The 19283-nt window shown below is 39.8% G+C and overlaps 1 protein-coding gene across 6 annotated transcripts in view; it reads left to right on the top strand.

Moving 5' to 3' along the window:
• Positions 1-890: 890 nt before the first annotated feature.
• The window catches only part of HP1BP3 (heterochromatin protein 1 binding protein 3), a gene marked incomplete at its 5' end in the record, with an annotated part of 28325 nt that continues 9932 nt past the window's right edge, over positions 891-19283 (top strand). Inside the window, 7 exons of one of the 6 annotated variants that reach the window (XM_084243862.1) lie at positions 891-986; positions 1419-1515; positions 3956-4109; positions 5262-5421; positions 7697-7840; positions 18360-18440; positions 19112-19266. In XM_084243862.1, the coding sequence (XP_084099988.1) occupies positions 891-986; positions 1419-1515; positions 3956-4109; positions 5262-5421; positions 7697-7840; positions 18360-18440; positions 19112-19266 (887 nt within the window). Of the gene's footprint in view, positions 987-1415; positions 1516-3955; positions 4110-5261; positions 5422-7696; positions 7841-18359; positions 18441-19111; positions 19267-19283 lie in introns of all 6 variants that reach the window. The other 5 variants (XM_084243866.1, XM_084243865.1, XM_084243864.1 and 2 more) reach the window with 5 other exon arrangements.

Genomic DNA, 19283 nt, shown 5'->3' with positions numbered 1-19283 from the left:
AGAGCTTAAAGTACAAGGTGAAAGACTAATGTGCCATTCCTCAACTCTTCGTTAATGTTTGTTAGCAACCGATCATTTTCTTGCATTGAGGGATTTTTATTATAAAATGTCACTGAGTCCCACATGAGATTTTTAGGGAGAACAGGGAATATTATCAGGCAATTTGAGTGACTGGATTTTACCCTTGAATATTTATGTCCTTTGTTCTGTGCTAGTTTGCTTACATGAAAATCTAACGAATGAGTCTTAGGAAGCAGACTTCTGTTCTCCTGGAATGGTCTAGCTTTGCCTCTCTGGGTCTGGAGGCTCTTAGAATGCCATGTTCTTTGGGGGTTTTTGTCCTTGTATTCTCGAATGGCAGTGGAGTTGAGGTTGTGTTTAATTTTCCTGATTCCTTTGAGAACAGTAACAAAAACCTTCTCTCTTTAGTAAATTGATCTTGAGTAAACATTGGACTAAGCTGTTCCTTCTCTCCCTATTCTGTCCTTTTCCGGTTCCTCATGCTAGCAGGAGGGGCGGGATTAGGTTCCTTGCAAGCTTTCTTGTCCTTGTTGCCTTTGCTCATGTGGAAGGGGCTACAGCCGCTGCAGCTTGTGCATTTGTCGCTGCTTGTCACAGTCCTTATTTTGACAGTGATTTTGTCTTTCTGAATGATAACTGACCAAGTTATCCGTTACTTAACTATAAGCTTTATAGTTAAATATTTTTCCCTTTGGATGTATATGAAACTTAGACGTTTTAGTTTAGTTTTGTTTGTTAATCTTCACACCAGGTCTTTTCTGTGCTTTAGGTTGACTCTTCACCACACTGAAACCATTAGGAAAAATCCTTGTGGTAAACAGCAGAGGCTTCAGAGTGTAACCTGTACTCGGGCCTAGAAATTATTTTAAATGGCGACTGATACGTCTCAAGGTGAACTCGTCCATCCTAAGGCACTCCCACTTATAGTAGGAGCTCAGCTGATCCACGCGGACAAGTTAGGTGAGGTAGGGGCTGACATATTCTTGGAAGCTCACTCTTGGATCAGTCCCTGACCTCAGGCCCTTCTGGGTTCTTCTTGGTACATGTTCCTTTCCCTACTTCGGGGAATCTGGGTTGTGATTCTGAAAAAATCAAATGCAAAGTTCTTTTTGTCTTCCCTTTCCCCTCAAATTCCTTAGAAGACCTTCTAAATTTATTCCAAATCAAGTATAATTATTTGTTCCCATTTGAATTTCTAGCTAAAATAAAATATTTTGAAAAGTACTTCTTAAAAACCTATTTCACTTCAAAAAAATTGTTAAAAGTAATTTAGATCAGATCTTGGAGTCAGCTTGATGAATTCTCCTACATCTCCTGACACCCAGTTAAGCCCCTTGAAAAAGAGAGAAAAGGGAATTTTTCACACATGTGATTATAGCCATCTCTTTTCTTAGAAGGTAGACGATAGCACCATGCCGATTCGTCGAGCAGTGAATTCAACCCGGGAAACTCCTCCCAAAAGCAAGCTTGCTGAAGGGGAGGAAGAAAAACCAGGTAAAGTAAAGTAGTGGCACAACTCAAAATGGCAAAAGTTTTTACTCAAATGTGGACTGTCCTGTAAATTCTCTTGAATATTTCATGGCTGAGTGTTTTAGGGGAACATTTAAAGAGAGAGGTGGTACCTGTTGGTATGTCCTTTCCGGACAATGTGGGCATGGTAGCAATTTAATATTGACCCTAAAGAACTTTTGGAAGGTAAGCATCTCATGCTCTTGGAGTTAAAAAGAGAAAAATAGTTGGAGACAACAGGAAAGATCTCAAAGTAACTGTGGGCATACAAATGTTATGGGGATAAAGACTGGGAGAATGGAGGATTTGGGCCTTTGGCATAGCTCAGGTGCAAGGGGAAATCTCACCCAGAGTCATTAGACCTTAACAGAGCAAATGAGCAATCAAAACATGGGTTTATAACTTGGTGCAGTGGAGAGAAGATTGTCCAGACAGAGGTGGGAACATATGAGTGGAGAGAAATGTAGACCCCCACCTGGAGTACTGATGCTCTTCTATGGCGTCTCTAACCACCCCTTCTTTTCCTTGTTTTCTTCTTTTGACCCCCCCACCCCCACCCATGCTTTTCCTTTTCTCTGTTACTTTTTATCTCAAGTTTGCCAAGGGTGTACATGTGGTACTCTTATTCTCCATGGCTGCTAGGACCAAACATTTACTGACCAGCCTTTGCTGCCTTTATTCCTTGGATGCACCAGGCTGTGCTCTTTTCCAGCTCAGCCTGGGTTTTGTCTAAGAATCTTCAGATGAATATTTGGGCATTCTGGTCTAAGGCAATCAGCAGCCATGAGGATCAGAATATTTTTAAAAAAAAATAGCGGCTGATGAGTTGAAAATAGTCATTTTATCCAACACTGAGAGAAAGCCACTCGGTGGCTCACCTTTATTACTTTTGTTTGATAACTGGCTAAAGCCACAAAGTCGTCACTAATACTAGTTTTGAGAATGCATGCCAGGGGGTTCAGGGGTAAGCCACGAATTTATAAGACACTTCATAAGCTGTATGTTTGTTTACTAGTCCATGTATTGAATTATGGTATTTTGTACATGGAAATAATTAGACTTATTTTAAATATTGTGAGTCCTGCATTTAACACAGTGGCAGATTCAGTAGTTTAATGAGTCAAAAAAAATGGTTTATACATACTGCATACTCAGTATCTGTTGAGATCTGTTGAGTGATTGAACCTTTATTTAAGCCATAAACAATTAAGCAATAATTATTAAAGAAGAGAAAATAATAGGAAGTTGAGTTTGTAGCTTTACTATTACAGTAAAACCAAGTAATGGTTCTTAGCTTTTTGTCCTTTTTAATGCCCCACCCCGTTTTTTTTTTTTTTTTTTAGAACAAGACAGTGAATAAATAAAATTGTGACGAACTGATAGAAAATTGTTACCCGTGGTGCAGCCAGTTAGGTCAGATCATTAGGATTGAGGGCCAGTAAAGGATACATCATGATAAAAACACATTTTACAGTTGTCTGTATCCTCAGATATCACTGTTAGACAGAAGTTCTGATTTAATACTTTACAAAACAGTCCTGGAAGCAGCAGGAGGCTGAAGGAGATGGAAAACACCCACCTGGGACAAATGCTGGTCCATAGGCTTCTCCGAAAGCACTTTAGATAATTCTTGTAATGCCTCTGTGAGGTAAGGTTGCTGAGACTTGGACATGTCAAAGAACTTCCCTTAAGATACCACACTAGGAAGTTACAAAGACTGAACTTGAATCCAGGTGTATCTGACTCTCGATGCTCTATTTTTGACTGAACATAGGAGGGAGGATTTTTCAGCCTATCTGCCGTCTGGTTGAAGAGCATAATTCAGGATGAGATTTGCAAATGATCGTTGACCAATATGAGATCTATTATGGTTTAGAATTTTAATTTGTTGAGAAGCTAGAAATTCTTTCAGCATTTATAATCATGTGATTAGGTTATAAGAAGAAAGTGACTTTTTCTAATTTTCATTTTATGTAAAGGTCACAAACCCAGGTAGTTTCACTCTCATAATTCTACTTTGGCCTCAGTCATTTCATTTGCTTCATTTGCTAATTTTCTGTTACTTATTCCATTACTAAGATTTTTCTGTCAAATTATAAAATGACCAATTTCTTAGTTGTAAGTCTCATCGTTAATCATGTTGAGAAGAACAGTCAAGATAACTGATTTGGAGTAAAGTGAGTTTCATTTTCTATGTACTGTCCTGGTCCACCTTTTCATATATTATGATCTGGATAAACAGCCAGTATGGGTAACTTGAGTGACATGGGGGGGGGGAAGTATTCAGTTATTTGTTGTTTATCTTAGAATTCATATGCTAATTGGACATTTGGCTTCTCTGTTTAATAAGATAAACTTTGACCCTTTTATTGGCTTAGGCTCTAATGTATCTACTTGGTGCAATTCTGCTTACCTGACTTTTTAGAACCAGATATAAGTTCAGAGGAATCTGTTTCCACCGTAGAAGAGCAAGAGAATGAAACCCCACCTGCTACATCTAGTGAGACAGAGCAGCCAAAGGGGGAACCTGAGAGTGAAGAGAAGGAAGAAAACAAGTCTTCTGAGGAAACCAAAAAGGAGTAAGAAGTTATGTCTTCCTACTACTCATAATCAGAGACTATAGAAATGGATTCTAGATCAGATTGCTTTCAAGTGTCATAACTGTGGTTTATGCGCCATATGAACTACTTACAAGATTCACTTTCTAGAATCACCCGAGATCAGTTGCAGTGTATCTCCGTGACCTGTCACAGTGTGTTGCAGTCAGCAGAACAATGGTTTGAATGATCCAGAATTCACTCCTTTCAACTTTGTGATGTGTGTTTGTGCTTAGAATTCATTTTGGGAGTATCTGATATTTTAAACATTGACAACACTTCAATAAGAAATGAAACATAACTATGAAAATCTGACCTTCACCATTTAATTCATACCTCTGTGCCAGGAGTGAGTTATTTTTACATGCTTATGTTAAAAAACACCAGTCTTGACCAAGCCATTACTTGAGTGACCTAAAACTATATATATTTGATGAAGTATTCAATTGCAGGGTGAATTTAAAAATCAGAAAATAAAATTTGTACATAGTTGTACAATATAGTGGTAATTCTTTTTTAATTAAAAATTTTTTTGCAAGACAGTTGTAGTCATTCCATTCTTAATTGGTATTAGATTAAAATTGCATAATGCTTTATGACTCACAACATTGCTTTAATAAAAATCTTACGATTCTTACAATAACCTTGTGAAGTTTTTTGGCATATTACTTTTAATATGACCAAATAGATGTAACTGTAGTTGGCATTACTTTACAGTTGAAGAGATTGAGCAGGTCACTTGCTTAGGTCATGTAGCTAGTTTGAGCTAAAATTCAAATCCAGGTTTTCTGACTTCAGACTTTAAGTTCTCTCTGTGGTTCCAAATTGCTTTTGTGTGGTTGTTACTAGAATGCATTTTAAATTTCTTATTTCTTTTATATACTAGGCCTTCATATCAATGTTAATTTACATGACTCTTCTGCTCCAAAGAGAATATACCTTTTTGGCTTATTTTCAGCACCCATTTTTTTCAGAATGTCTTATTGTGTAAAAGTTTGCTTATTTCACATACCGCTTAAGCATATAAAGAAATCAAAACACTAATTTTTATCCCTTCCCAGTCTTTTCCTATTTCTAACTTTATACCTTTTTGGGAGAGATTGTCTTGCATAATAATAATTCTTTGTTTTAAAGTGAGAAAGATCAGTCTAAAGAGAAGGAGAAGAAAGTGAAAAAAACAATACCTTCCTGGGCTACTCTTTCTGCCAGCCAGCTAGCCAGGGCCCAGAAACAAACACCGATGGCTTCTTCCCCACGTCCCAAGATGGATGCAATCCTAACTGAGGCCATTAAGGCAAGTTTTTATTTAAAGTGATTCATCTTGGATTTGTTGTGTTCATCTTTCGCTTATTTGAAAATGGCTTACCTCTGTCCAGACATCAGAAATCTTGCTCTGCTTGCTAAAAGAGATTTAAATAAGAAGAAAGCCATTGTGAAGTTTTGGTGAACATTGTTTTGTTTTTGTTTTTTATTTTTAATTTACTATAGCAGTATTTGTAAATTATCTTTCGATTTTTTTTTTAAACTCAGTTTATTGCTTTAAGTGTAATTTTTGTTTGATGACTGAAAGTGCTAATTCATTCAACAAACACTTAAGTACTAACTTCTCTGTGTCAGATGACCCTACTAATAATACATTTCAGAATAAGATGAACAGGATCCTTGTTTTTATGAACTCTATAATTTTGACTCAGGGTAACTGAATAGAGTGGAGAATTTTTATTTAAAAAAAGAAAAAATGGTGTTCTGGTTTTTCTTCAAAGCTGAGTGTCTACATTGATAGTGGTTATCTTTCACACCTGGCCTCTAAAAACTCTTTATAAACCTCACTACTTAGCTTCATCACCTACCTATCCATTCCAAGATAGTTAGAAAAATTATCCTCCTCATTTAGTTCTAAATCTGTTGGTATTCATTAGCACATGTGATCATCAGGTATAGTTTTCTTGTTTTAACTTTTTAAGTTATAGTCTAACCTGACCTTGCCTTTTTTGTGTAAATGTTTCTGGTTAATTTTGCAGTATTTCCGGTGATCACATGGTCAGAGGAGTTAAAAGCCATGGAGTTCCTCTTTTCAGGGATCTTGTCACTAGGTTCTGGATCAGAAATTGGGAGAAGGAGATACAGATCAGTATGGCCAAGGGTTATATAAATTTAATTTTATATACTTACTTACAGAGGACCAACCTGGTGATCATTCTCCGAGTCTGAGGAGACAGCACTGACCCACAAACTGGAAGAGCAGACCATGCCCTGCACTCCTGCATGCGCACTCTCACTGTGTTAAGAAAACTTTTTTGAACTCAGTAGCTAAGGAGATTTCTTTTTCTTGTGTAGCCTTCCTTTGAATTTTTACCTTGTGACTGGGTTACAGTGAAAATGGAGAAGGGACTAAATTTTAAAATGGCAAAAAAAAAATTAGGACAGTATTAATTAGGCCTAAAGAATTATTCAAATATGTGCATATTTGTACAAGTGACATATCTGCCATGCACATTCCATGCAGTGTAACAAACGTCATTTCAGGGTGCTGATAACCATGTTCTGTATCAAGCAAGAGTCTAGATGTCAGTTTTCATCTTCATTGTCAGTTTGGTGGTACAAGGGATTGTTTTCAACAAGAGTTCTTTTGTTTGATTTTCTTTGCTTTGTGTTTTATTTATAAGATCAGGCGTAAACTTCAGTAGGTCATAATTGGTTAGACCATTTATTTTAAGTGGATGACCCGTATTAATGCAGCTTGTTTTATGTTATACAGTGTTTTCTGGCCCCTCTGTAATGAGTTATTTGTTTTCATTGTCAATATATATAAAATAACATTCACCTAAATCTTTTCCCAGTGAGAGTTAAGTGCTACGTTCAGTTTATAGAAAATACCAAAATGGTGGTAGATAAATGGTTCATTAGATAAATAATAGATGCCACTTACATATGCTTTGAAATGCAGAGCATTAAAAAAAGAAGTTTCTTTGTGACATAGTGACCTACTTAAGTCATTCATGGGCATTAGACTACCAGAATGTGGATAAATAGGATGGAAGTGGAAGAAGCACTTGAAATCGCAGAATTCCCTCAGTGTTACCCAAAACTCCTGTTAAGCCTTTCTCATCTGTAAACCCAGTTTTATGTCATTTACTTAAGTTCTTTGCTATAATTCACATAAAATCTGTAAAGAAATATTGGCCCTGGTGTGCCATAAAGCAGAGCAGATCTCTGCTCCGAGTAAGAAAAGTGCTTTAGCATTTTAATGCTAAAGATTTGTCTTCAGATACAGAATAGAATTAAAATGGAAAGAAGGTCTTAATTAACATATGGGATGTTGTTCACATGTTGTGTCTTCTCTTTTGGAGCATTGACCAATTTTTAAACTATTACTGCAGAAAAATTGTATTTCTTCGCAGCCATGATGAAAACATTGTCCTGAAATAGTTTTGTTTTTCCCGCTATTTTATAATCCATTATCGCTTCCCATTCCAAAATAATTTTATAACGTGTTTTGAAAACATGTCTGATTGTCTAATGAAAGCCAGCTAATACAAAGTAGCATGTATGGTTTGATTACTTTCCAGGCATGCTTCCAGAAGAGTGGTGCATCAGTGGTTGCCATTCGAAAATACATCATCCACAAGTACCCTTCTCTGGAGCTGGAGAGGAGGGGCTACCTCCTCAAACAAGCACTGAAGAGAGAATTAAATAGAGGTGTCATCAGACAGGTATTCAACATATGTTAGCTGTATGTGCATATGTAGCTGATAGGTATAGCTAAGTAAGTCTATATTTAGTAACATTTAGACTTTTTGTGTCTTTAGTTAAAAATAAGTTAAAATAATGATGAAATTCTTAAGCTTAGCCTAGTTTATGTTCTGAGGCTAGGTTTCAGAATCATTGATGCCAGTTTCCTTTATAATTAACGATTCTAGAGAGTGGATGAAACAGAATAGAGAGTGCAATTTTTTCCTAGCTTATTGTACTTTTTTAAGATTTAAATAAATAAATCTTTGGGGCCTCCCTGGTGGAGCATACAAGAACTGGGTATGTCCAGAGGTGCGGGGGGTGGGGGGTGAGAGGATTCACCAGAGATAGAGTGAGGGGGGCCTTCCCGGTGGCACAGCGGTTGAGCTCTGGGTTGCGAAGCTGCCTGCAGCCTCTGCAGCGCCGGTTCGATCCCCAGCTGCTCCCCGGCCACCGGAGGAGGGTGCCACATGGCGCGCAGACCTCTCCTGCCTCCCGCTCCTCCCCTCAGCAGTGTACTTCGGTCCTTCTGTCTGCTCTGCTCCCTGCTCTGCCTCTGGTGAATTCTCTCACCCTCCCGCACTTCTGACTTGTACCCAGTGCTTGTATAAATAAATAAATCTTTAAAAAAAAAACCTCCCAGACATTTTAAAAAAAAAAAAAAGAGTGGGGAGCAGAACAGGCAGATTGATTAAAATACACTGCTGAGGGGAGCAGCAGGTTAGTCAGGAGAGGTCTGCTATGCCATGTGGGTAGCTTCCTGGCCGGGGATCGAACTCATGCTGCGGTGGCTGAGGACAGCTTCATAGGTTGAGTCTTAACTCCTTGCGCCACCAGAGAGGCCCATTACCGTACTTTTAGTTGGATTTTCTTTGGTGACTGTTTGTACTTCAGCTCATGTAGTGCTAAAGATGAGTGGGGCTAAGGGATTCTATTTTTGCAGTAGCACAAAAGAGAATGGCTCTTATTAGTTTTGTTTTTTTTTTTTTTTTTTAAGATTTATTTATTTATTTATACAGCACTGGGTACAGTCAGAAGCGTGGGAGGGTGAGAGAATTCAGCAGAGCCAGAGCGGGGAACAGAATAGGCAGACTGACGAAATACACTGCTGAGGGGAGCAGCGGGCGAGACAGGAGAAGTCTGTCACACCATCTGGTACTGTCGCTGGTGGCCGGGGATGGAACTGGCGCTACAGAGGCTGTGGGCAGCTTTGCAGCCCAGCGCTCAGTCGCTGTACCACCAGGGGAGACCGTCTTGTTCGTTTTAAACTGTAACTTACATCACTAGATGCATTACCATATTAAACTAGCTTTGCAAATTGATTCACCTTAACTTAATGCTATCTAAAACTATTAAAGCCTCTTAGAAGTCTCAGAGAAGTTTAGTAAATCGAAACTAGTACTAGAATCCATATTGATTTCAGGCATAAATCCATGTTACTTTGCATAGTAATTCAAAACATTGCTTATAAGCATAGAAATCTAAAGCTGGAATGACCTTTATCTTATCTGACCCTCTTCAGAGATTCAGAGGTATGAAATAACTACCAGCCTCTCAAGGTAGTGTTAAGGATGGGCCTCATTTTCTGCATTCCCACAGTCCTGTTGCTTTTATATCTTTCTGCACAGTAGTTAATACAGAATCTGTGCCACTGGGCATTTAAACTGCTTAGAGTCTTGTAATAGTATTTCAGTCACATATATTGAGTATTTCATGTATGCACAATGCTGAGGGGTGGGGGTGGGGAGGTCCATCATTGAGTAAAACAGATTGCGGCTGTACATTCTAGCTTTCTCAAAATGTTGTGAAACTGATATTTAAATGACCTTTAAAATAATCTTTGGGGGGCCTCCCTGGTGGCGCAAGGGGTTAAGCACCACACTATGAAGCAATCTGTAGCCTGTGCAACACAAGTTTGATCCTTGGCTGGCCAGGGAGCAGCCCACGTGCCGTGGCAGACGCCCGCTGCTCACCTCAGCAGTGTATTTCATCAGTCTGCCTGTTCTGTTCTCCACTCTTTCGCTGGTGAATCCTCTCACCCCAACCCCCATCTCTGGCCTGTACCCCCAGCTCTTGTATGCATAGGTGAATAAATCTTTTAAATAAATAAATAAAATACTCTTTGGAGCCTCCATGGTGGCGCAAGGGGTTAAAAGCACAGCACTGTGAAGCTATCTGCAGCCACTGCAACAGAAGTTCGATCCCCAGCCAGGGAGGTCACCCACATGGCGCAGCAGACCTCTCCTGACTTGCCCGCTGCTCTCCTCAGCCTGTATTCCAGTAGATTTGCTGTTCAGCTCCCCACTCTGTTTCTGGTGAATCCTCTCACCCCCCCCCCACCACACCCCTGGCCTGTACCCCAGTTCTTATATGCATAAATAAATAAATCTTTATTTTTTTTTTATAAATTTTATTGTTATATTCCCCATACAATTGCAGCCCCCCCATTCTGACCCCAATCCCTCCCCTCCCGCCCCCGCCCCCCTAAAAGTGTCTCTGGTTCATAGTTTTTTGTTGATTTTGATTTTCACTTTCTTATAGTTATTCATTTTCCTGGTCCCTTATTTAAGTTTTCTAGATTCCTGCTATGAGTGAGACCATCCGGTATTTTTCTTTATCTTTTTGGCTTATTTCGCTGAGCATGATCCCTTCCAGCGCCATCCATGTTGCTGCAAATTGCATGTGTTTATCTTTTTTGAATGCTGAGTAATATTCCATGGTATATATGTACCACATCTTCTTGATCCAGTCATCTATTTTTGGGCATTTGGGTTGTTTCCAAAGCTTAGCTATTGTAAACAGTGCTGCTATAAACATAGGGGTGCAGGTGTTCTTTGGAATTGATGTTTCTGTGTCCTTTGGGTAAATACCTAGGAGTGGAATTGCTGGATCATATGGAAGCTCTATGTTTAGTAGGTCCAGAAATCTCCACACAGCTTTCCACAGTGGTTGGACCAGTTTGCACTCCCACCAGCAGTGCAGAAGAGTTCCTTTTTCTCCACACCCTCGCCAGCATTTGTTGTTGCTAGTTTTTTTAATATGTGCCATTCTCACTGGTGTAAGATGGTATCTCATGGTAGTTTTGATTTGCATTTCCCTGATGGCAAGTGATGTTGAACATTTTTTCATATGCCTGTTGGCCATTTGCATTTCCTCTTCAGAGAAGTTTCTTTTTAGCTCTTCTGCCCATTTTTTGACTGGATTATTTTCTTTGTTGTTGTTGAGTCTCATCAGCTCTTTGCAGATTTTTGTGATCAGTCCTTTATCATTAGTGTTGGGTGCAAAAATGTTCTCCCAGTTGGTGGGGTCTCTCTTTGTTTTTGTTATTGTCTCTTTTGCTGTGCAAAAGCTCTTTAATTTGATGTAGTCCCAGCTGTTTATCTTTGCCTTCACTATCACTGCTTTGGGTGATGTGTCTGTAAAGATGTCTTTGATGTGCAAATCACGTAGTGTTTCGCCTATATTTCCTTCTATATATTTTATGGTTTCAGGTCTTATGTCTAGTTCGTTAATCCATTTTGAGTTGATTTTTGTGTATGGTGTGAGGTGGTGGTCAAGCTTCATTCTTTTGCATGTAGCGACCCAGTTTTCCCAGCACCATTTATTAAACAAACTTTCTTTGCTCCAATGCATATTCTTTGCTCCTTTGTCAAAGATTAGTTGACCATAAATCTGTGGGTTTATTTCTGGATTTTCTATTCGATTCCATTGGTCTGTATGTCTGTTCTTGTTCCAATACCATGCAGTTTTGATGATTATGGCTTTGTAGTATAGTTTGAAGTCTGGGAGTGTGATGCCTCCATTCCCTTCTTTTTTTTTCAGGAGAGCTTTGGCTATTCGGGGTTTTTTGTGATTCCATATGAATTTCATCAATAATTGTTCTATTTCTTTGAAGAATGACATTGAAATTTTGATTGGAATAGCATTGAATCTGTATATTGCTTTTGGAAGTATGGCCATTTTAATAATGTTTATTCTTCCAATCCATGAGCAGGGGATGTCTCTCCATTTCTTTGTGTCTTCTTCTATTTCTTTTAACAGTGTTTTATAGTTTTCTTTGTATAGGTCCTTTACCTCTTTTGTTAGATTTATTCCCAAATATTTCATTTTTTTTGTTTCAATAACAAAAGGGATGGTCTTTTTGATTTCTTCTTCTTCAGATTTATTGTTTGTGTATAGGAAGGCTACTGACTTTTGCGTGTTGATTTTGTATCCTGCCACTTTACTGAACTGATTGATGAGTTGAATTAGCTTTTCTGTGGAGTTTTTGGGGTTCTCTATGTATAATATCATATCGTCTGCAAATAATGATAGTTTGACTTCTTCTTTTCCTATTTGGATTCCTTGGATGTCTTTCTCTTGTCTTATTGCCCTGGCTAGGACTTCCAGTATTATATTGAAAAGCAATGGTGAGAGTGGACATCCTTGTCTTGTTCCAGATCTTAATGGAATTGCTTTCAGCTTTTCACCATTGAGAATGATACTGGCTGTTGGCTTGTCATAGATGGCCTTTATGATGTTGAGGTATGTTCCTTGTATCCCAAAAATTTCAAGGGCTTTTATCATGAATGGGTGTTGCACTTTGTCGAAAGCTTTCTCAGCATCTATTGATATTATCATATGGTTTTTATATTTCTTTTTGTTGATGTGTTGGATAACGTTGATTGATTTTCGGATGTTAAACCATCCTTGTGCCCCTGGAATGAATCCAACTTGTCGTGGTGAATTATCTTATGGATACATTGTTGGATTCTGATAGCTAAAATTTTATTGAGGATTTTTGCATCAGTGTTCATTAGGGAGATTGGCCTGTAGTTTTCCTTTTTTGTGTTGTCCTTGTTCGGTTTTGGTATTAGTGTAATGTTGGCTTCATAAAACGTGTTTGGTATTGTCCCTTCCTTCTCAATTTTTTGGAAGAGTTTGTGAAGGATAGGCATTAATTCGTCTCTGAATGTTTGGTAGAATTCATTTGTAAATCCATCAGGTCCTGGGCTTTTGTTTTTGGGGAGGTTTTTGATTACCATTTCAATTTCGCTAATTGTAATTGGTCTGTTTAGGTGTTCTATTTCTTCTTTATCTAGCTTTGGGTGATTGTAGAGTTGTAGGAATTTGTCCATCTCCTCTAGATTGTTAAACTTGTTTCCATATAACTGTTCATAGTAGTTACTGATTATTCTTTTGATTTCTGCTGTGTCCGTTGTGATTTCTCCTCTTTCATTGATGATCCTGTTTATTTGTGCTTTCTCCCTTTTTTCCTTTGTGAGCCTGGCTAGGGGTTTGTCTATTTTATTGATTTTTTCAAAGAACCAGCTCTTGGTTTCATTGATCTTTTGGATTGTTTTTTTAGTTTCAATTTCATTTATTTCTGCTTTGGTTTTTATTATTTCTTTTCTTCTACTGGTTTTGGGGTTTTTTTGTTGTTCTTTTTCTAGATCTTTGAGCTTCGAGATTAGGTTGTTTCTTTGCGTTCTTTCTTGTTTCTTGATGTGAGCTTCTATTGCTATATATTTTCCTCTTATTACTGCTTTTGCTGCATCCCATACATTTAGGATATTGGTGTCCTCCTTGTCGTTCAATTCAAAAAATTTTTTAATTTCTTCTTTGATCTCCTCATTAGTCCAGTGGTCTTCCAGTAGTGTGGTTTTTAATCTCCATGAGGTAGGAAAGTTCCTTGCCTTCTTTTTATGGTTTATTTCTAGTTTGATGCCTTCATGGTCAGAAAAGATGGTTGATATGATTTCAATCGTGGTGTATCTGTTGATGTTTGTCTTGTGCCCCAGTATGTGATCGATCCTGGAGAATGATCCGTGTGCGCTTGAGAAAAATGTGTACTCCGTTTTTTTGGGGTTTAGTGTTCTATAGATGTCTGTTAAGCCCAATTGCTCTAGGTCCTTATTTAGAGCTTTGGTTTCTTTACTTATTTTTTGTCTTGTTGATCTATCCATTGTTGATAGTGGTGTGTTGAAGTCTCCCACTACGTATGTGTTTTCTCTGATGTCTGTTTTCAGAGAGGACAACAGTTGTCTGATATAGTTTGGTGCTCCTTCGTTTGGTGAGTATATGTTAATGAGTGTTATTTCTTCTTGAAGTATTGTCCCCTTGATCATAATGTAGTGACCATTGGGGTCTCTTTTTATCTTTTTGAGTTTGAAATCTGTTTTATCTGATATAAGTATAGCTGTTCCTGCTTTCTTTTTTGGTCCATTTGCTTGTAGGATTGTTTTCCATCCTTTAACTTTGAGCCTATTTTTATCTTTTGTAGCTAAATGTGTTTCCTGGAGACAGCAAAAGGTTGGGTTTTGTTTCTTAATCCAGGCTGCAACTCTGTGTCTTTTTATTGAAGAGTTTAGTCCATTTACATTTAGAGTTAATATTGATATGTTAACATCTGTATTTGCCATTGTGCTTGTCTTTCCTTTGATTTTATTTATTTATTCTTTTAATAACTTTTTTTTTTTTTTTGGCCTTCTTTCATTATTATTCGTCCCTCTGAGGTTCTGGCTTTAGGACTCCTTGTAGTATTTTTTGGAGTGGGGGTTTAGTTGCAATGAAATTCCGGAGTTTCTGTTTGTCTGGGAAGGTCCATATTCTTTCTTCAAAGATGAAGGAGAGCTTTGCGGGATAGAGTATTCTTGGTTGGCATCTGTTTTCTTGGAGTCTGTTGACTATGTCCCTCCACTCTCTCCTTGCCCGTAGTGTTTCTTCGGAGAAGTCTGATGTCAGCCTGATTGGTTTTCCTTTGAATGTTATCTGTTTCTTCCCTCTTGCCAGCTTCATTATTTTTTCCTTGTCCTGGATTCTTGGGAGCTTTACTATTATGTGTCTTGCTGTATTTTTCCTTTCGTCGTGGAAGTTTGGTGTTCTTCTTGCTTCTTGTATATCAATTTTCAGCTCCTTCTTCACATTTGGGAAGTTCTCTTCAATTATCTCTTTGAATATTTTCTCTGTTCCTACATCTCTCTCCTCTCCTTCTGGTATTCCTATAACTCTTATATTTCCTTTCCTCATGGAGTCAGATAGTTCCCGAAGTCTTTCTTCGTTCTTTTTCCTTCGTACTTCTCTTTCCTTTTCTGTTTTGGTTCTTTTTATTTCTGTGTCTTCAAGATTACTTATTCGTTCTTCCATTTCATCTATTCTGCTTTCATTGCTTTTCCCAGAATTCTTTAGTTCTTCCATTAATTCTTTGATCTCCTGCATTTCTTTTACTTCCCTCTTTAGGGACTCAATTTCTTTCTTCTGACCATTGTTTTCCCTCTCTAGGGACTCAGTTGCATTCTTCTGATCGTTGATTATTTTTCCCTTATCATTGTTTTCCTTTATGACTTCTGTCAGTTTTTTAATCACGGCAATTTTAAATTCTCTTTCTGGAAGGCTCAGAAATTCTTCCAAGTTATTGTCTTTGCAATCTGGGGGCTGGCTTTCTTTTTGTGGTGTGCTTTTTCTCTGGAGAGTTGCTAGGTTGCGTGTGGTTCTTCTCCTCCCTACTGTCTGTTTTCTAATTTGCCGTATGCGTTGGGACACTGTGTTGTTGGGACTGGCCGGCATCTTGGGTGGGCTTCTCTGTTCCCCTCTGGTTCCTCCAGGAGTCATCTGTCAGTTTCAAGCAGTCTTTACTGGAGAAAGGTCCCTGTTCTAAAATGCCGATGTGGGGACACACTCCCCTGTGCGCCTGGTCTGCCCCGGCGGTGGGTTCCTGCTCCCCTCTGGGCTTGGACTGCAGGCCAGAGGGGGTCTGGCGTGGGTGAACTTCCCCCGCTCACCTCTGGCTCCTGAGGAGGCCTTCTGCAGGTAGTCTTTACTGAAGAAATGTCCCTGTTCTAAAATGGTGATGTGGGACACACTCCCTGCGCGTCTGGTCTCAGGCATACTCTTCTGCGCGCCTGGTCTGCCCCGGCTGTGGGTGCTCGCTCTCCCTGTGGGCTCAGACTACTTGTTCGGAAGGGGCCCGGTGTGGGCTAACTCCCCAGCTGGCCACTAGCTCCTTCAGGAGCCTCTGCTGGCTTCAAGTCGCTAGGTGGCGCCAGAGATCTCTCCTAGAGCCCTTGGGGAGCTGATTTTCCACCCCGTGGGACAGGGAGCAGAGCGGGGATGGTAGGGTACACCTCAACGGCTTTGGGGTGCTGTGTCTGCCTTGTGCCCCACCGTCGTGGGGAACCCACGCCCCTAATTTCGTGCCCTGGGTCTCAGTTCCAAAGCCCTCAGTTCCAGGACACGGGCTGTAGCCCAGATCAGTGGCGCGGGAATGGCGCCTTTTGAATCCCGCTCCCCTGCCTGGGCGCCTTGTTCCTGCTCACTCAGGGAGGGCCTCCGCCGTCTCCCCGCAAGCCTAGGTCGCAGGCGCGGGGACCTGGGCAGCTGCAATCCGAGCACTGCTTTCCGCGGAAGCTTACCGGGCGGCCGGGGCTGTGTGCTGGTGCTGGTCTCCTCCTGGGGGGTGGGGCTCTCTTTAATGGCACCTGGAGCTCACCTCCGCGGCGGATCCTGCAGGGTTCTCCACAGCTCCCGTTCATGGGGTGTGGTGGCTGCAATAGTTCCTTTCCACTCACAGACCCGCTTGCTGCGTCCTTTGTTCTTGTTGGCTGTTTTGGTTTGTTGTTTTCCTCCTCTCTGCCGGTCGGAGAGTGCTGCCTCTGTGGGCGGGGGAGAGGAGCAGGGTTCTGCGCTTCCCTCCCTTCTCGTCCTCTTTTATGGCAACTTTCTTCTTCGGGCAGTTTGCTGGAGTCGTCCGTTTATCTTCCGTGTCCCAGTTCTCACTGGGACCTGCCGCTTTTCCTCCCTATTAACTTTTTTTAATGATAGTATTTGTTTTTAATACGTCATTTCTTTCCTCTAGTAAGTGGCAGAGCCAGAATTCTCCTGGCAGGCTCCTAAGTGTCTGCTTTTAGCGCCGCTTATACTGTTTAATCTCTGAGTCAGCCTCTTATGGGCCATTCTGCCGCGATTCACATCTGGTGGTTGCAAGCTTGTCTGTCGCTGGCTTCTCTGTCACGAGTGGATTCCCAAGGTGGAACCCACAAAAGCCCCTTCAATCCCTGTGGAGGAAGACCTGCTTGGAGGCTGCCAAGAAGCGGCCCACCATGGCGGCTGCGCCCATCCCGGGCTCTCCAATAATAAATAAATCTTTAAAAAAAAAAAAAAAAAAAACTTTGATTGAAGACCTATTCTGTATCATAATATATGAGCACGGTTTATGAGCTGGCATGATTTTCTTTGTGAAAATATAGTTTGTAACCTACTCTTGCCTCATAGGCAAACACTGTTTAATGCTTAAACAATAGTTAATAGGCTAAAAGCATTTCAGCTTTTTGTTTAAAGATTTATTTATCTATGCATGTAAGTGCTGGGGTGTAGGCTAGAGGTGCGCGCGGGGGTGGTGGTGAGAGGATTCACCAGAGATATAGTGGGGAGCAGAATAGGCGGATCCACTGAAATACACTGCTGAGGGGAGCAGCGGACAAGACGGAAGAGGTCTGCTGCACCATGTGGGTCAGCATCCTGGCTGGGGATTGATAGTTGCAGTGGCTGTTAATAGCTTCGTAGAGCTGACTCTTAACCCCTTATGCCACCAGCGAGGGCCCTGCATTTCAGCATTGATTGCTACATTACCCAAGTGTAAGTAAAGCTAAAAAGTGGAGGACTCAGGTTATTTTGAATCCATTTATATTCAATATAAGTTGTAAACTGGAAATATGTGGTATGATTTATACATACCATCATAGGCCATCTCTGAAAATTGTTAATCTTTTCCAGATGCAGTAATAATCTATAGTTATGAAGTAGGCTCTCAATTTTTCACTTAGGAACAGTCGTCCCTCCAAGATAGTGGTAGGTCTCCTCATTTTACCCAAGAGGTTGTTTGTTTTGTTTTGTTTTTTTCTCTTTTTTTTTTTTAAGATTTATTTATTTATGCATACAAGCGCTGGGGTACAGGCCAGAGGTGTGGGGGGCGTGAGAGGATTCACCACAGACAGAGTGGGGAACAGAACAGGCAGACTGAGTGAAATACACTGCTGAGGGGAGCAGCAGGTGAGTCGGGAGAGGTCTGCTGCGCCATGTGGGTTGCTCCCTGGCCGACCAGGGATCAAACTCGTGCTCCAGAGGCTTTGCATTGCTTCATAGTATGGTATTTAACCCCTTGTGCCACCAGGGAGGCCCACTTGTTTTTTTTGGTTTTTGGTTTTTTTTTTTTGAGAGTTTGTACAGTGAGCTCTTTAACATGGTACCATAATTGCATTTTCCCTAAATTTTGTAGATGAGAAACAGAAGTTCAGAGTGTTTACAGACTTGTCCAATATTGACTAGTTAGGTGCTACTATAAATAGTATCTGGGCTAGCTCTTGACTCTTCGTTGTTCTTTATTTCTCAGTAGCACTTTATTTTAGCTTTCTTACATGATCATGCCCTGTTATTGGTTTAGTCCAGTATAAATTTATAAATACAAATACCAGAATAATTTACAATTAAAATACAGATTATTACAACTAATTTAATTTACTTTAGGTAAAAGGAAAAGGTGCTTCTGGAAGTTTTGTTGTGGTTCAGAAATCAAGAAAAACACCTCAGAAATCCAGAAACAGAAAGGTAAGACGTCTGTACAGGTAAGATGTCTATACAAATTTAGCCCTGCAGTACTATTATGCTACAGAATATAGCAGTGTTTATTGAGTGTTTACTGTGTGGCAGGCACTATGCAAAGTACAGTCATCCTACTTAGGCCTAGAAAGATTAAAAGTAATTAGCCCATTAACACCCAGCTAGTGAGTAGAATAAAGTATGCAGATACATGCACTCCAGCTCAGGAGCCCATGTTTAACTGCCCTATGTTGAATTATGGGCAGCTATATGAATCATACTGCTTTTTTATGAAGTATCTTTTAAACTAGAAGCATAAAAGTACTCTTTAACCCAGTATTGACCCAAAAAATGTACCCACAGCCAGTTTCTTTTTTTTAAATAATAATATTCCTCTCTAACATACATAATTTCATTTATAGTTTATTTGAATGATAAAATGAAATATCTAATATTTCCTCTTTTTGAAAGCTCTTCTCAATCTGAAGTTCATATCAATTAAAGTGCCACACAAAAGACTTTATACTATTGTGCTATGACTTGTTTGAATGTGGACAAAAGTAGTTTTCTCTAGTAGATTTCACTATGAACTGAGGAAATTCCTTGAATTGAGCAGAAAGCCTTTGAATAAAACATATTGTGTAGTCTACAATAATGGTAATTTTGATATTCCATTTCAGAAGAGAAGCTCTTCAGTGGATCCAGAACCACAAGTTAAATTGGAGGATATCCTCCCACTGGCCTTTACTCGCCTTTGTGAACCTAAAGAAGCTTCTTACAGTCTCATAAGGAAATACGTGTCTCAGTATTACCCTAAGCTTAGAGTGGACATCAGGTATGAGGTGCTGGCTG

The sequence above is a fragment of the Talpa europaea genome, assembly GCF_964194135.1.
Source record: "Talpa europaea genome assembly, chromosome: 9".
In the NCBI taxonomy this organism is placed as follows: Eukaryota; Metazoa; Chordata; class Mammalia; order Eulipotyphla; family Talpidae; genus Talpa; species Talpa europaea.
The sequence above is the reverse complement of the archived record's forward strand: the minus strand, read 5'-3'. Positions and strand labels throughout refer to the sequence as shown.